The sequence below is a fragment of the Ochotona curzoniae genome, unplaced genomic scaffold, assembly GCF_017591425.1.
Source record: "Ochotona curzoniae isolate NIBS_2020 unplaced genomic scaffold, NIBS_Ocur_1.0 scaffold_2453, whole genome shotgun sequence".
Taxonomy (NCBI): domain Eukaryota; kingdom Metazoa; phylum Chordata; class Mammalia; order Lagomorpha; family Ochotonidae; genus Ochotona; species Ochotona curzoniae.
This window is the reverse complement of record NW_024467094.1, coordinates 21,149,036-21,165,916: the sequence shown is the minus strand read 5'-3', so window position 1 is coordinate 21,165,916 and position 16,881 is coordinate 21,149,036. Positions and strand designations below refer to the sequence as shown.

Here is a 16,881-nt window from a genome sequence, read left to right as displayed (position 1 = left end):
CTCCCTGCTTGTGGCCTGGAAAGGCAGTGGAGAATGACCCAAAGCCTTGGGATCCTGCACCCGTGTGGGAGACCTGAAGGAAGCTCCTGGCTCCTGGCTCTGGGTTGGCTGAGCTCCAGCCATTGTGGTCACTTGGGGACTGAATCATCTTCTCTGTCATGATCTTCCTCTCTGTCTCTCCTCCTCTCTGTATATCTGACTTTGCAATAAAAATAAATGAATCTTTTTAGGAACTTATTTAATTATTTATAAAGATGTATTTGTGTGTTTGAAGAGTCCAAAGGAGATACAGAAATCTCGACATCCACTAGTTCATTCCTCAGGTTGTTACAGTGGTCAGGGCTGAGCCAGGCTGAAGCCAGGGTCCAGTAATTCATTCAGGTCTCCGGTAAGGTTAGCAAGGACAGCTATCTTCTGTTTTTCCCAGGCTGTTAGCAGGGAACTGAATTCAAAGTAAAGCAACCAGGACCCAAACTGGCACCCGTGTGGGATGCTGGTGTCACATGGGGTGGCTTTATCTGCTATACCACAAAGTCCAGATTTATTAGTTTCTCCTAAGTTGTAAGGAAAAGAAATTTGTTTTGTCCCATGGCTCTAGAATGCAGTGTAGAGAGAGCCGTATCTGGTGATGGCTTTCTTGCTGGTACAGTTGAAAGGAGGTGCAGATATCGTACGGCAAGAGATAGAACACACATATGTACTGTGCATCTGGTCTCAGTCTCTCATTTCTCTGAGTAGTCTTTATTTTTTAAAAGATTCAGTTATTTTTTTATTTGAAAGGTAGAGAGGAACACAGAAAGAGATCTCCCTTCCCCTGGTTCACTCCCCAAATGGCCGCAATGGCCGAAGCTGGGCTTGTCCGACGTCAGGAGTGTCCTCTAGCTTTACCATGTGGATGCAGCAGCCCAGACACGCGGGCTGTTTTCCACTGCCTACCTTAGGCCACTAGCAAGGAGCTGTGTCAGAAATGGAGCAGCTGGAACTTAAACTGGTATTTGCATTAGTCTTTGTCTCCTCCACCCCATATATATATATATATATATTTACTATTTATTTTGTTTATTTGGAAGACAGAGTTAAAGGGGAGAAGAGACAGAGAAATAGGTTTTCTCTCCCCTGATTCACTTCTCAAATGGCTGTGGCAAACTAGACTTGGTCAAACAGACGCTAGGAGCTTCTGGCTCTCTTACATACATGCTTGGGCCCAGTGCTGGTCCATGTTCCACTGCTTTTGCAGGTCCCTGGCGGGGAGCTGGATGGGAAATGACAGCTGGGACTTGAACCAGTGCCCATATGGGACGTAGATGTTGCGGGCAATGGTTTGGTTTGCTACACCACAGCACTGGGCCCCCATAAATTTTTTTTTCTAAAGATTTATTTTATGTGCAAGGCAAAGTAATAGGAAGAAACAAGTGAGAGCTTCTATATAAATCCTAAGATCAGCTTGTCGGTTTCTGCCAGAAAACAAATTTTGAAAAGATTCAGTTGAATTTTTGCAGCAATTTGGTTCATATTGCTATGTTAAGTGTTACGTCTTCTGCTTCATGAACGTGGAATACCTTTCCATTTCTTTAGTTCTTTTAAAATTTTTTGTTTTCAGGAAGTGAAATTTTTTTTTCTTTTCAGCAATATTTTTATAGTTTTCAATATTATAAGCTTGTATTTCTGTTTACTTTTTTTCTGTTAGTGTTGATGCTGTTTCAGATGGAGTTGTCTGGGTTTTTTGTTGTTAAATTTTGCATCCCTTTTTAAAAATATTTGTTTATATTTGAAAGGGAGATTTTACAGAGAGAGGAGAGGCAACAATCTTTAATCCAATGGTTTACTCCCCAAATTTCTGCAGTGACCAGAGCTGGGTTGGTCCAAAGCCAAGAGCCGTAAGCTTCTGGGTCTCTCACATGGGCGCAGGGTCTCAAGACTGTGGGCCATCCTCTGCTACTTTCTTGGGCACATTAGCACAGAGCTGGTTTGGAAGTAGAGCAGCTGGGACTCAGACCAGCGCCACTGTGAGATACCAGCACAGTCACTTAACCTACTATACCACAGTGCCATCCCAATTTTGCACTTATTTAAGTCCAGAAAAAATGTATAGTTGGAGCCTAGTGCCGTAGCCTAGTGGTTAAAGTCCTTGCCTTGCATACGCCGGGATCCCATATTGGTGCTGGTTTGTATCCCAGCTGCTCCACTTCCGTCCAGTTCCTTGCTGGTTGCCCGGTAAAGCAGTTGAGGATGACCCAAGACGTTGCAGCTGTGTGGGAGACCTGGAAGAACCTCCAGGCTCCTGACTTCGGATCCATCAAGTTCTAGTTTTTGCAGCAATTTGAGGAGTAAACCAATGGATGGAAGATCTTTCTCTGTCTCTGCTTCTCTCTGTAAATCTGACTTTCCAATAAGAATAAAACATTAAAAGGAAGTATAACTAGCGTGATTTCTGTGTGAGTGCTACGTAGTTGTTTTGCCTTGATTAGCTGTGTTGTTTACTGCATGCCTTGGGCTAGTTGTGGTTGCTGTAAGCTTATTGCTTAGCATTCTAATAGTCTGCATATTAGAAGTATGGCAGAACAGTATTTTGTGTAAATTGCTTGATTTGAAAACTTGTTCATAGAACTTACAGTACACAAAGATATTTTAAAATGTAGTTTTTAGAGATAAAATTCTCTTGGTTTTGTTTTTAGATCACTGATCGGTGGCCTACTGGTTTGCTAATTGAAAGTGAAATATATAAAATTGAAACTGAGATTCCTATGGTAGTGTTTATTTTATTCACATTTGTATTTGCCTATTATTGGAGTATAGAAACATTTTTAAGCTTCTTTCATTCCATTCTCTTCCAGTTTTGAGGTAAATCATAAATTTTAAAACATTTTCTGTTTCTCAGATTATTTATTTCCAAAACTTTAACATATTTTTCAGGGTCAGTTAAATGAAAGCATGGACCATGGGGGAGTTGGACCATATGAACTGTAAGTTTATGTGAAAAGATTTCCATTGTGCTACCTTTCTTTTCTTTCTTTTTAAAGTTTATTTATTTGAGAGGAAGAAGGAGAGAGAGTCAGAGAGAAATCTTCCATGTGCTGGTTCATACCACAAAGTGATGGGAATGTCTGGAGCTGGGCTGGTATGAGGCTGCCAAGTGGGTGCTTCCCACGGGGGTCTGGCAACTTGAGCTGTTCTCTGCTGCTTTCCCAGTCACATTAAAAGAGAGCTGCATGGAAACGGAGCAGGCGGGACTTGAAGCAGTACCCACATGGGATGCTGGCGCTGCAGGCAGTGGCTTTTCCTGCCACGTCCCTATGCTGTCTGTCAGTTCCAGCTCATGACCATCATGTGATTCCAATAAACTGTCTTTAAACATCTGTTCATATTTTATAGACTTGGTTTATTGAGTTTCACACAAAGATCCCTGATATAATAACATAGCCAGAGTTCTTCAGCGTGTTTGGATTTTGAGTTAAAGATACTTATTCACATTTAACAGTATACTGTATATGAGTCTTAGCTGGTTAAGAATTTTTAAATTTAATGTCGAGGACATCATTTCTAATATTTTGTTATTGAAAAGCTTGTAGACATGCTCCAGAAAGTCAACTGCTGCTTGTTTTGCTTCAGTACATCATCCAAACACTTGAATTAAATCTTGGAATCTGCTCTGTGTCCTGCCTTTTAATAAAAGGCCTTAGATACATGGGGAGCTGGAAAAGAAGGATGCTGGAAGGCGTGTAGGTGACAGAGCTGCCACTTCTTTTGGAGTTTTTACATCATACTGTTAGGTAGGAAAGCTATACATGAAAAGATGCGTGGATGTTTTATTAGCAAGATTTTTTGTAGCTTCAGGATGAAGTAATTGGGTGCTTTTTAGATAGATCCTAGATTTTCTGCAGAAGTTACCAAATGAAGTTGAATAATATCTGATCTTACTGGCATTTTTAGTGAACTAAAGTGAATGATTAGGAGACTTTTTTCTTACGTCAACTTAATAAACTTCTAACTTTGTTTAGGGGTGTGGTGCTTATAGGCTAATCAGGAGCACTTTGTGTGAATAAGGCAGATAAACACCTAATGTTGACTCGCCGTGTCATGGACGACTTAGATCACAAATACCAAATTTGCTCTCATGTACTTAACTGCATTACATTTCTCTTTTCTTTCTAACAATATGCAGAAGATTATTTAACTTTTTACAAATTTACTTTTGGTTTTGCTTTTCTTCCTAGTGGCATGGAACATTGTGAGAAATTTGAAATCTCAGAAACTAGTGTGAACAGAGGGCCAGAAAAAATCAGACCAGAATGTTTTGAGCTACTTCGGGTACTTGGTAAAGGGGGCTATGGAAAGGTAGGAAGTGATTCTGAAACGAGAACTGTTGTCTGTCTTGGGGAGACTGATTTTTATGCTCTGCTTCCTGTTGTCATCTTTGATCTCTGTTAGCCGTCAACAAAAGGTAGATGTGGCCATGACCACTTAGCTGGGATGGTTTGAGGAATGGAAGAAGGTCCCTTTTCCCTCTTTCTCCTTTATACCACACATGTAGAAGCCTGGCAGCTAATAGGTAGTCAGTATTTGTTGGATAAATAAATAGGAAATGATGCCAGGCTAAGTCTGTTGCCAAAGGATTATTGGTGTCCTCTTTGCAAGCACTTGGACCATCCAACCAGTGCACCCTCTGAAGAGGTGTGGCACATTGAGTTGTTTGTTACCGAGACCTCAATCTGAATTGGTTTCTGATTTAACAGTATCTGGAAAAACAGGAAAGCTGCCAGGAGTATTACAAGGGAGAAGAAAGCTGAAATTGTTTTCTTTAGTTTTGCCCAAAGCTTTCTAACTGAAGACTTCTCCTTTCTTTGTTCCGTCAAAGAATATTTAAACTTAATCTTTTTTTTTTAAAGATTTATTTATTTTATTGGAAAGGCAGATGTACAGAGAGGAGGAGAGACAGAGAGGAAGATCTTCTGTCTGATGATTTAAACTTAATCTTAAGCAAGATGTTATCTCAATTCTGTCTTTAGATAGAGAATGGCTAGGTGTAAATTTTCTTGGGAACTATTTATGCTACTGTATATGTTAATTTTTACAAAGCTTGTCATTTCTATTTTATTCTCAGGCTTAGATACACATTCTAAATATTCAAATCATCTTGAATGTATAACACATACACTTGGAAACTCACATATTTTAGGAGTTGTACAAAAATGTTTAATAATTAACTTTTAAGGAGTGGGTAAATGGCAATTTCGTATGAACTGTTATTAAGTAGTTTTATGTGAAGCAAGAGGAATGATACAACAATAGAAATTTATGAGCTATTTTATAGTTTTAAGTTTGATATTGTGTTTCTGGGAATGCTGATCATGGTAGACTGGAATTTTATGCATAAAGTAGCATGGAGGCTTATAATTATACAACTATTACCGAGTATTGCCACTAGGTGGCAGTGGACCAAACAGGAAAATCTTGTGTAATTTTTGCACACAATCCTTCATGGAGATAATTTTTGTAAGCGTATAAACTACTGTATTGTGAGTTTCTTATAACTGAGGTTTAAGGGACTATGACAGACCTTTAATAATGCAAACATTTGTTTTTAAATATAGGTTTTTCAAGTACGGAAAGTAACAGGAGCAAATACTGGGAAAATATTTGCTATGAAGGTGCTTAAAAAGGTAATTCCTCCTTTTCTTCTTTCCCCACTGTACTTTCTTAATTACTATAAGCTTTTGCTTTATAATTATCAGTGTATTTCCAATGTAATTGCCCTTGGAATATGAGACATGTTTTATTATTTTTACTCCTGTTGTGTTTCTGCTCAGTGAGGACAGAGAGAAGAGCTCTGATCCTTCTCTGAGGTTACTCATTTAGTCATTTCTGGCCTCTGCATTTCTAAACAATAAATACCGTCTGCTCTCTTTTTACCTCTGTGGTATTAGAATTATATTCACTTCCCGTTACAATACCTAGGGCTTTTAATCTCTCTTGCTCCTCCGTTCCTTTTTCCTGTCCTCTCTTTTTTGGTTCATTTTCTTTGAGTCTACTCTTGTCTTCCCACATCTATCACAATGAAAACCATCCGTCTGTCTGCTATTCTCTTGTAGGACTTATTGAGTGAGCTATCAGTTTCGTCAGTTTTCCTGGAGGTGTGCTTTTAGGAACCTTCCATCTGCCCGCTGCCTTCCGACTTGGCAGTTCTCAGCCCTGCTGCCGTTTCGGGACTCTGACGTGGCCACCGTCCGTCAGTCCTTTTGGCTGCTTCAGTACAGATTCCTTGTTTCCTGGGTGCTGTGCTTCAGCCTTAGCTTTGCCTTTACTTGTGTCCTTCTTCCCTCATTCTGATAGATGCCCCGAGAAAGGGGTGCGTGAAGATAAATGTCCTTATTTTACCTTTGTATTTGATAGGTTAATGCTTTGAAGCTGAAAATCATTTTGACTCAGATTTTTTCTTCTGTTTTCTTCTGTATCTGAGAGTTTCTCCTGGTGTTTGCCTTCTAATATGGTCTATTTTTCCTAATAATAACTTTTTTTCCTGTAATTCCAGTATTCTAAAATTTTATCATGATGTGTCTTGCTTTCACTCTTACTACTTTATTTTTACTTTAAAATTGTTTTTTATTTTATTTGAAAGGCAAAGAGAGAAGGATGTTTCACATCCACTACTGGTTTTTCAGTAGCATTCATTTATTTGTAAGGTAGAGCGACAGAAAAGGTCGAAAACCAGGGAGAAGAGGGATTTTCTATCTGCTAGTTGGGTCTCCCACGTGTGCAGCAGGGTCTCGAGGCTTTGGGCCATCCTTGACCAAATCCCAAACCACAAACAGAGCTGGATGGAAAGTGGGGCCACCGGGATTAGAACTGGCATCCATGGGCCTGGCGTAGTGACCTAGTGGCTAAAATCCTCACCTTGAATGCGCCAGGATCCCATAAGGATGCCTGTTCTAATTCCAACAGTCCCAGGCAACTGGGAAAGCAGTTGAGGACAGCCCAAAGCCTTGGGACCCTGCTGCACACATGTGGGAGACCTGGAAGAGCTCCTGGCTCCAGATCGGTGCAGCCTGGCTGTTGCAGTCACTTGGGGAGAGAATCATCCAATGGAGGATCTTCCTCTCTGTCTCTCCTCCTCTCTATATATCTGACTTTGCAATAAAAATAAAGTAAATCTTAAAAAAAACCTGTCTATATGGGATCCTGGGTGTCCAAGGTGAGGACTTTTTAGTTACTAGGTTACCACACTGGGCTCAATTTCAATATACTTTGAAATGTTCTTTTATTCTATGCCCATGTCTTTTCTGAGTTCCTTTTTAAAAAAACAAACAAAAAAAACTTTGATTTTTGTCTCTTACATGATAGAAGTATATTCTAGATGCTTGCTGTCCTTCATTGTTGATATTTAACAGCAGAACTTTCAAAAGCAAATCAGAAGTTCCTCGTGTCTAGGCCTGTCTGTAGGGCAGTCATATGGTTAGCCAGCAGTTGAGCAAGAACCTCCAAATAACAGTGTCCTTGATTTTTTTCTGGGGTGAATTAGTGCTGAGAAAGGTGTTTCATTCTCCAAGTGGTGCTGGTTCAAGTCCTCGCTGCTCTACTTCTGATCTAGTTCCCTGCTAACGTATGTGCGAAAGCAGCAGAAGATGTTTCCATTGCTTGGGCCCTACACCTACAGCGGGGACCTGGACAAAACTCCTGGCTCCTGGCCTTAGCCCGGCCCGCCTGCAGGAAATGAAAGACGCTCTCTCTTTCTTATAACTCTGCCTTTCAAATAAATAAATATCTTAAAAAAGAAAAAAAAAAGGAATAATTGTTTTTCCTGGAAAAAGTATCCTGGTGCTGGCTGAGAGAAGAGATATGAAGTGTAGACTTTCAGCATGAATCTTAGCTTTTTTTTTTTTGCTTTTATATTTTTATTTTTTAAGGAAAAAAATGTAACAAGTGTAGAATTTACATATTTATGAGATGCTTCGATACATCTGTGTGAGAACGTTCATTCTTGTTTCTAGAGTATACCTCATCTGAGCATCGTTCTATGGCTTGGTGGAGATGGGGACATTTTCGTTTATCTGTCCTTTTTCTTATGTCTGCACTCAGGAGTCTAATTTTTTTCCTTCTCTTTTCTTAAGATTTATTTATTTTATTTACTTATTTATTTTATATTTATTTATTTCCATTGGGAAGTCAGATTTAAAGAGAGAAGAAACAGAGAGAAAGCTCTTCCATCCTCTAATTTACTTCCTAATTGGCCACAGTGGTCGGAGCCGAGCCAATCTGAAGCCAGGAACCCAGAGCTTCTTTCAGGTCTCCCATGTGGGTGCAGTATCCCAAGGCTTTTGGCCATCCTCTGCTGCATTCCCAGGTCACAAGCAGGGAGGTGGATGGGAAGTGGATCAGCCGGAATTAGAACCAGTGTCCATTTGGTATCTTGATATATGCAAGGAGATTTTAGCCACTAGGCTTCTGCACCAGGCCCAGGCTTATTTATTTTCATGGCAGGATGACAGACCAAGACAGAAATAGAGTTTTCATCCACATGCTTTTTCCCCAAGTGGCCACAGTAGCTGGGTTGGGGCCAGGCTGAAGCCAGAAGCCAGGAACTGTCTCCTGGTCTTGTGTATGGGTGCCAGGGACTCGGGTACTTTAGCCATCATGTGCTGTTTCACAGGAATCTTGATTGGAAGTGCATAGTGTACTACAAGATGGCTAGTTGGAACGGGAGTCCCTCCCTCCTTTCCTTTTTTCCTCCCTCCTTCCCTGCCCCGCCCCCCACTGGAATTTTTAAATCTTGCCAAAATTTTGGGAAGGGAATCAATTTTTTGTATGTGTGTGTGTTTCATAGACATGTAGATTTGATCTTCTGAGACATTCACCACTGCTTTGGTCCCATTTTTTTGTTTTGATGCTTCAGACATGTTTCCTAGTTTTACTGAAAATAGACCATGTGTTTTTTATTTTCTTTTCCTTCTGATTATTTGAAAAGTGAAGTGACAGAGAGTTCAAAAGAGTTTTCCCTGTGCTGTTTCACTCTGGATACGTGCAGCAGCCCAGCTCGTGCAGAGCCAGCCAGAGCCAGGAGCCAGAAACACCTCCTGGGCCTCCCTTATGGGCAGCGGGGACTTGACTATCATGTATCGTCTGCTGCCTCCCAGGAGCGTTAGCAGGGAGCTGGCTTCAAAGTGCGGAATAAAAGGGACTCGAACCAGACACTCGCAGGTGACAGCTTCACCTACCGTTCCACAATGCCTGTTATAAAACTCTGAGTAACATACTTAAAGAAGTGATGAAAGTAATTTAAAAAAAATTTTAGTGTTTATGATTCTTTGGTCCTTATCTTTCCTGTAATTTTGGCTTAAGTAATAGAAATAACTCCTCAGTTGAAAAGCTGAGGAGTAACTATAACTGTGACTTCATTAATGAGAGTCCTAAAAAGCCATGTAGGGGCCCGGCAGCGTGGCCTAATGGCTAGGGTCCTCACCCTGAGGACCATATGGATGCTGGCAGCTCCAATTTCCATCCAGCTCCCTGCTTGTGGCCTGGGAAAGCAGTCGAGGACGGCCCAAAGCCTTGGGACCCTGCACCAGCGTGGGAGACCCGGAGGAGGTTCCTGGCTCCTGGCTTCAGATCAGCACAGCACTGGCTGTTGCAGTCACTTGGGGAGTGAATCATCAAATGGAAGACCTTCCTCTCTATCTCTGCTCCTCTATGTATGTCTGACTTTCCAATGAAAATGAATAAATTAAAAAGAAAAAAGCAATGTAAATATTTTCAATGTCAGTTTCTTTTATGTTTGAAATTAATACGTGCTATATGACTTTCCTCTTAGGATTCTTTGAAGTGACTGATTATTAAAAAAATATGAAACAATATAGAATTAAAGGCATTATAATAATGCTTTTTCCAGAGATGTTGAAAGAAGGTAGCGGCCAAGAGGAATAAGTAATTCATTCCATTTGCTAGGTACAGTAGAGTATGTTGCTGTGCAGGCTTCTGGCCTCGACTGGCCTCAGCACTGGGGAGTGAACTGAACTGGCACATGGAGGATTCTCTGTGATTGTCTGTCTGTCTTTCCTTCTCTCTGTAGTTTTACCTTTCAAATAAACGAAAAATCTTAAAATAAAAAAAAATGTTCTTGACAAGTTATCCTTAGTGAAAAGAAGAGGGTGTTTGGTTTTCTTTCTAGTAAGGAGGAGAGGAGCTTGTATGCTAACTATTCTTCATTCTAGGCCTCTGGCTAAGACCTCAGATCCTTGATCCTTGCTTCTCCTTTTGCTTGTCCACCTTTGGGTCCTACTTTTTTTTAAATATATTTTTATTTTGAATTTTGAATTATGTGGTGTAATTTCGTATAGACTGGGATTCCCCCCCAAACTCCCGCCCCCCAGGGTACCACTTCTTGAAGTTCTTTCTTGTAACCTGGCTAGTAGTCTGAAACTGTCAGAAACTTTTCTGTCCCTGGAAACAACCTCATGGCCAAAATACTGAAAGTCTATAGAGATGACTGGGTTGGTCCAGGGTTTTAATTCCTAAATGCCTGGATGGGATAGGCTTTCTCTGTGAGTCCTTGCATCCCTGACCTGGGTATGTGGTAAGAGTGTACCTTTTCCCAACCTGTGAGATTACATCAGGGTAGAATCACATGTCCTCTTAGGTCAGTTAATTGCATGTGAACATTCTGTCTGGATTTATCTGTCAGTCTGGAGCTGTTTATTCCTTGTAGGAATGGTCCCATTTGGGTATTGCTCCTGGTGGAACACTGAGGAAGGTAACGATCATTTTCCTACATACTAAATTGTAACAAAATGTACTCTAGAAGCAAAATACTCAAAAAAAAACCTTCTAAGTTTATGAAACAATGCATACTGTGAGAAAAGCCTTGCATGGATTTCAAAAATTTTTTGTACCAAAGTCGATTTTTATTTTTTTTTAAAGGTTTATTTTATTTTTATCGCAAAGTCAGATATACAGAGAGGAGGAGAGACAGAGAGGAAGATCTTCCGTCTGATGATTCACTCTCCAAGTGACTGCAACAGCCGGTGCTGTGCCGATCCGAAGCCAGGAGCCAGGAACTTCCTTCCACATCTCCCACATGGGTGCAGGGTCCCAAGGTTCTTGGGCTGTCCTCAACTGCTTTCCCAGGCCACAAGCAGGGAGCTGGATGGGAAGTAGAGCTGCTGGGATTAGAACCAGCGCCCCTATGGCATCCTGGCGCATTCAAGGTGAGGACTTTAGCCACTAGGCCACGCCACCGGGCCCCAAAGTCAATTTTTAAATAATGCTTTATTTAATTTATTTATCTGAAAGGCACAGAGAGAGGGAGAGAAAGAAAGTTCATCTGTCTGCTGGTTCTCTCCCCAAAGGCTGCAGCAGTTAGAACTGGGCCAGGTAAAACAAGGAGCCAGGAATTCCATCTTAGTCCACTGCACAGATGACAGGAACTCACGTGCTTGGCCTATCATTATGGCTTCCCAGGCATATGAGCAGGGAAGTGGATCAGAAGCAGAGTAGCCAGGGCTTGAACCTGCACTCTGAGATGGAACGCAGGCATCCCCATCCCCAGTACATAACAACACATACTCTTTTTTTTTAGTTGGTTATTTTATGACACAGTTTAATAGACATTGGTGTTCCCCCCTCCACTGCCCCATTGTTCTCTTCAGTCTTTCACTAGTTGTCTTCTGAGTGCCCTGAGAAGTCCCATCATGTTGCCATTGAGGTGTCTTAACAACACTTACTCTTAAAATGACTTACTTGCCCTTTAGTCAAATGCTTCCTTTTTCTTTTTAAAAATTTATTTTATTTGGGCCCGGCGCGGTGGCGCAGTGGTTAAGGTCCTTGCCTTGCACGGCTGGGATCCCATATGGGCGCCAGTTCTGTCCCAGTGGCCCCGCTTCCCTTCAAGCTCCCTGTCTGTGGCCCGGGAGGGCAGACGAGGATGGCCCAAAGCTTTGGGAACCTGCACCCGCGTGGGAGACCCGGAAGAGGCTCCTGGCTTCGGATTGGCATAGCATCGGTCATTGCGCTCACTTAGGGAGTGAATCATCGGATGGAAGATCTTCCTCTCTGTCTCTCCTCTCTGTATATCCGCCTTTCCAATAAACAAAATAATAAAAATAAGTCTTTAAAAACAATTTATTTTATTTTATTTTATTTTATTTTATCTATTTGAGGAGCAGAGATAGCCAGCAAGCTCCCATATTTTGTTTTACTCCTGATTTGATTGCAGTGTTCAGGACTGGAGCTGGCCAAAACCCAATCCTGAGAACTCAGTCCAAGGCTCCCAAGATGCTGCTTCTTAGCATCTCAGTAGCAGGAAGCTGGAGTCAGGAGCATGAGTGTAAAACTCTGGAATTCAGATACAGCATGTGTCTGTAAGTGTAGGCTAACCCCTTGCCTTCCTTTCTCCTTAAGATTTAAGGCTATTCTCATGCTCTTTATCTGTCATCTCCTTATTTTTCCTTCAGATTTAGACTTGAATACCTAGGTTATGCCCAGATCTTGTCATGGGTGGGTGTCTTTTTTTTTTTTTTTTTTTTTGAGATTTATTTATTTTTGTTGGAAAGTCAGATATACAGAGAGGAAGATCTTCTGTCCTCTGATTCACTGCCCAGGTGGCTGCAATGGCTGGAGCTGAGCCAATCCAAAGCTAAGAACCAGGAGCTTCTTCCAAGTTTCCCACGGCAGGGTCCCACGGCTTTGGGCTGTCCTCAGCTGCTTTCCCAGGCCACAGGCAGGGAGCTGGATGGGAAGCGGTGTGTATATTGGATCCTGGTGCATGCAAGGCAAGGACTTTAGCTGCTATGCTACCGTGCCATGCCCCAATTTCACTTTCTAAGTTGAAAGCCCCATGGACAGTCCTCTTCTGAATTAGCTCCATGAGTCCTATTTCTTAGCTACTGAGCCTTTCTGACAAAAATCACATAAACTGGCAGGTCGCTGCTGGGGAGACTTCAGGATCCCTCCACACTATCCCACAGGCTCCCTACTGTTTCTCTTCTCTGCCTGAGCAATGTGCTTTTTCCCCAGGCACATTAACAGGGAGCCGGATTTGAGGTTGTGCAGTTGGGACTTGAGTCAGCACCCATACGGAATACTGACTGGAATTGCAGTGGCTTTACCCACTGTGCCACATGTCGTTTCTAAAACCTTGGTTTCTTTCAGTAAACAGTGGTATTAACAAAGAACTGGTTGCTATGTTTCTTGCTACTAAGCTTTGTTTCAGGCTATTTTGGTGGATAGAGATAGCAAGCTTTTGATTTAAATGATGGCTTCCGGTACATATTAGATATTCCAATCTGGTTTCACAGAGATCTTCTTCCCTCAGTCTATATTTGTCTTTTTTCCCGCTATTAGAACCCATGTAATAACAGCAATAAATTACTCATTTGTTCAGTTGCATAATAACATACAAAATACTTAGAGAATTTTAATACCAGTGCTACTATCAGTGACCTACTAAGTGTGTCTTAAGGTTTGCTTCCCTCATTCCTTTTTTCCTTCCTTTCTGTTGAGGGATTTCTTTATTTGAAATGCAAAATTAGAAAGGGAGAAAGAGATCTTCAATCCAGAGATCTTCAATGCATCTGTGATTCACTCCACAGATGTCCAGAGCTGGGCCAGGCCAAAGCCTGGAGCCAAGTACTTCATCTTGGTCTCCCAAGTGGGTGGAAAGGCCAACTGCTGCTGCTTTCCCCAGTGCAGTAGCAAGTAGCAGGTTGCAGAATTGGAAGTGGAATAGCAAGAACTCAAACCTGTACTTATGTGGGATACTACTAAGGGTATGCTGTCTGAAAATTACTTAAAAATTTTTTTTTTTCTTTCTGAGGTGTAGTCATCAATATAATGTTGTGTGCAGTTTGTGTATCTCTGTTGTGTTTAGTTTTATTTCCTAATGCCATCCTTTCTGATTTTGTTTTGTTTTGGGAATGTGTAAAACATTAACATGATTCATAAATCAGAATCTCCATTTTATAAATAAAATAATTGAGTTAACTGAGATAAAAAAAATGAATGACAAAAAGCATTTCAGTGTTCGCCAATATTTTTTTACATTGTATGGATTCTATAAGTTTTAGGCAGTATCCTTTTTATGTTTTGTTTGTTTTGCAGGGTTTCACTTTCCCCCCCCCATGTTTTGCTTTTACAGATAATGTTACAAATAATAACCTATGTGTTTGCTTTCCGTGTTACTAGAGGTACACCTTGGGGAAATTTCCTGAACTTACATTTAGCATATGCAATATAATGTCATTTTCCCCCTAATTTTTTTCTCTTCCATTCCCTGTTTGCATGGCAACATTGCCTGATTACTTCAGGATAAAGCAGCATTATTCTTACAGCTAATTAGTTATTAATGTTTTCTTTGCACTTTTACTTTCTTAGTTACAAATGTTTAGTTTTCTATACTAGCCTCTTAAGTAGTCTGCTTTCTTTTCTAAAATGCCACACTGCTGCTAGAACTGTATTTCTCAAGCTCAGATTATTAATTTCATTCATCTTAGCATTTCTTCTTTCCAACATCTTTGTCTAGATGACCAGGCCTTCTATTACCTGCCCTCTGTCTCTTTTTCCAAACTAATCTCCAGCCACTTAGAATTGTACTGAACTCTTAGGAGACTCCCCAGGCCTACCCTATTCTCTCAGGCCTGTTGGGCATTGGAGTGCCTTTTGTTTAACCTTCTGCATTTCATGTTCATGATTTTTCAGGATACTAGGTATCCCACCATCTCCAGGAATACTTTTTATGAGGTTAGGTGCAGTTCCTGGTTAACCCACAATTCCTGCGCTTAGCTCCTTTGACTTCCTTATTTTCCCCTGAGTCCCTTTGGGCGGCAGGGGCATTCCTTGTGTTCGTTCTGCTTTTTTGGCACAGAGCCTGGAAAGTAGTAGACAAGATTGTTAAAATGTTGTATCTTTAAGTTTTTGATGACATGTTCACTGAAAAAAAAAAGTACAGATATGTTTAAGAAATAAATGTCTTCAATTATTTCATCTCAGCTTCTAATGGAAACTATGTTGACAAGATAAGCACAGAACAGATTTTCTAGTTACTATAGGATTAAAATGTTCACTATTTTAATTCACTTATAGATCATCTCTTTTCCTTTAGGCAATGATAGTAAGAAATGCTAAGGATACAGCTCATACAAAAGCAGAACGGAATATTCTGGAGGAAGTAAAGCATCCCTTCATTGTGGATTTAATTTATGCCTTTCAGACCGGTGGAAAACTCTACCTCATCCTTGAGTATCTCAGTGGTCAGTACACAGTTTGGTGTAATTGTTTGCATTTGTTCCGGAAACTGAGTGAAAACATTATTCTCTAGTGGAAAAATGCTGTATCTCTTTGGAATCAGTAGCTCTTGAATTGATTAATATATTGAAGGGAGGAATTCAGACATGACCAACTGCTTCTGTTTGCACACAAATATAAAAGAACTTATAAGTTCAGTGTTTTCCCATCTGAAATTTTGTTTTAATCTATTATCAGTCACTGAACAAAATAACAAACACCTAATCAGTCAGAGCTGTCAAATTATATAGGGATGAGGTAGCACAATTGAAATAAACCATTAGCATGTCATTTCTTCATTTCTAAACTGAAATGGAAGATCTTACTGAGAATGTCATTTAAAATTGCATCTTTTATTTATTTATTTATTTATATTGGAAAGTCAGATTTACAGATAGACGGAGAGACAGAGAGAAAGATCTTCTGTCCGCTTATTCACTGCCCAAGAGTCCTCAATGGCTGGAGCTGAGCTTATCTGAAGCCAGGAACCAGGAGTCTCTTCCAGGTCTTCCACATGGGTACAGAGTCCCAAGGCTTTGGGCTGCTTTCCCAGGCCACAAGCAGGGAGCTGGAAGGGAAGTGGAGCAGCCAGGATACACACTGGCGCTCATATGAGATCCTGGGACATTCAAGGCGAGGATTTTAGCCACTAGACTACCGTGCCAGGTGGTGGGGAAAGGACCCCACCCCCTTTTTTTTTTTTTTACAAGATTTCTTTATTTTTATTTGAAATACAGATTTTTACAAAGAGAGAAGGAGACAGAGAAGGTCTTCCTTCTACTGGTTCACTCCCCAGATGGCTGCAACAGTAGGAGCTGGGCTGGTCTGAAGTCAGGAGCCAGGAGTTTCCTCCCAATGTCCCACATGGGTGCAGGGTCCCTAGGACTTATGCCGTGCTCTGCTGCTTCTCAAGACCACAAGCAGAGGTCTGCATTGGAAGTGGAGCAGCCAGGGCACTAAGCAGTGCCCATATGGGACCTGGTGCCACAGCATGGAAGATTAGCCATCTGTGCCACCATGCTGGCCCAAATTTGCATCTTTAAATAGAATAATTTTTTTAAAGATCTGACTTCTTGGAAAGCAGAGTTGCAGAGTATAAGAGATCTTCCATCTTCTGGTTTATACCTCAAATGGCTGAAATGGCCTGGCTCTGGCACAAGCGAGGAGCTTCTTAGTCTCCCGAGTGACTGGCAGGAGCCCAGGTCCTTGATCCATCTTCACTGCTTTTCCAGGCTCATTAGCAGGGAGCTGGATTTGAAGTAGGGTACCAGCATGGGATGCTAATACAGCAGATATTAGTTTAACCTCCATTATAGTGCTGGTTTATTAGGGCAGTGTGGCTTTAGTGTCAGGACATGCAGTTTTCAACAGAAAATCATTCAGTTTCCAGGACTTACTCTCTCCTAGAAGATTGTTGTAGCACATACAATTTCTAGATCATAGGCATCTAATTCCAGCAGATACACTTTGGTTTTCTAAGAAACAGAGATTTTGCAATAGGTTGTAATTTGCAACATAAGCTACAGAAGTTAGCAACTTCTAAGAAAGTGGCTATTGCCATTTTTTTCTTACAGCTTTCCAAAAACTGTTTTGGTTGTGTTTTAAGAGAGTGCC

At 41.1% G+C, this 16,881-nt stretch overlaps 1 protein-coding gene across 9 annotated transcripts in view; it reads left to right on the top strand.

Annotated features, from left to right (window-relative positions):
- Positions 1 to 16,881, top strand: part of RPS6KB1 (ribosomal protein S6 kinase B1) — a 39,866-nt gene that overhangs the window by 9,394 nt on the left and 13,591 nt on the right. For 6 of the 9 annotated variants that reach the window (XM_041001499.1, XM_041001501.1, XM_041001496.1 and 3 more), the window contains exons 2-5: positions 2,914 to 2,963; positions 4,215 to 4,335; positions 5,592 to 5,660; positions 15,086 to 15,233. In XM_041001499.1, coding sequence (XP_040857433.1) covers positions 2,914 to 2,963; positions 4,215 to 4,335; positions 5,592 to 5,660; positions 15,086 to 15,233 — 388 coding nt within the window. The remainder of the gene's footprint in view (positions 1 to 2,913; positions 2,964 to 4,214; positions 4,336 to 5,591; positions 5,661 to 15,085; positions 15,234 to 16,881) is intronic. The other 3 variants (XM_041001500.1, XM_041001495.1, XM_041001502.1) reach the window with 3 other exon arrangements.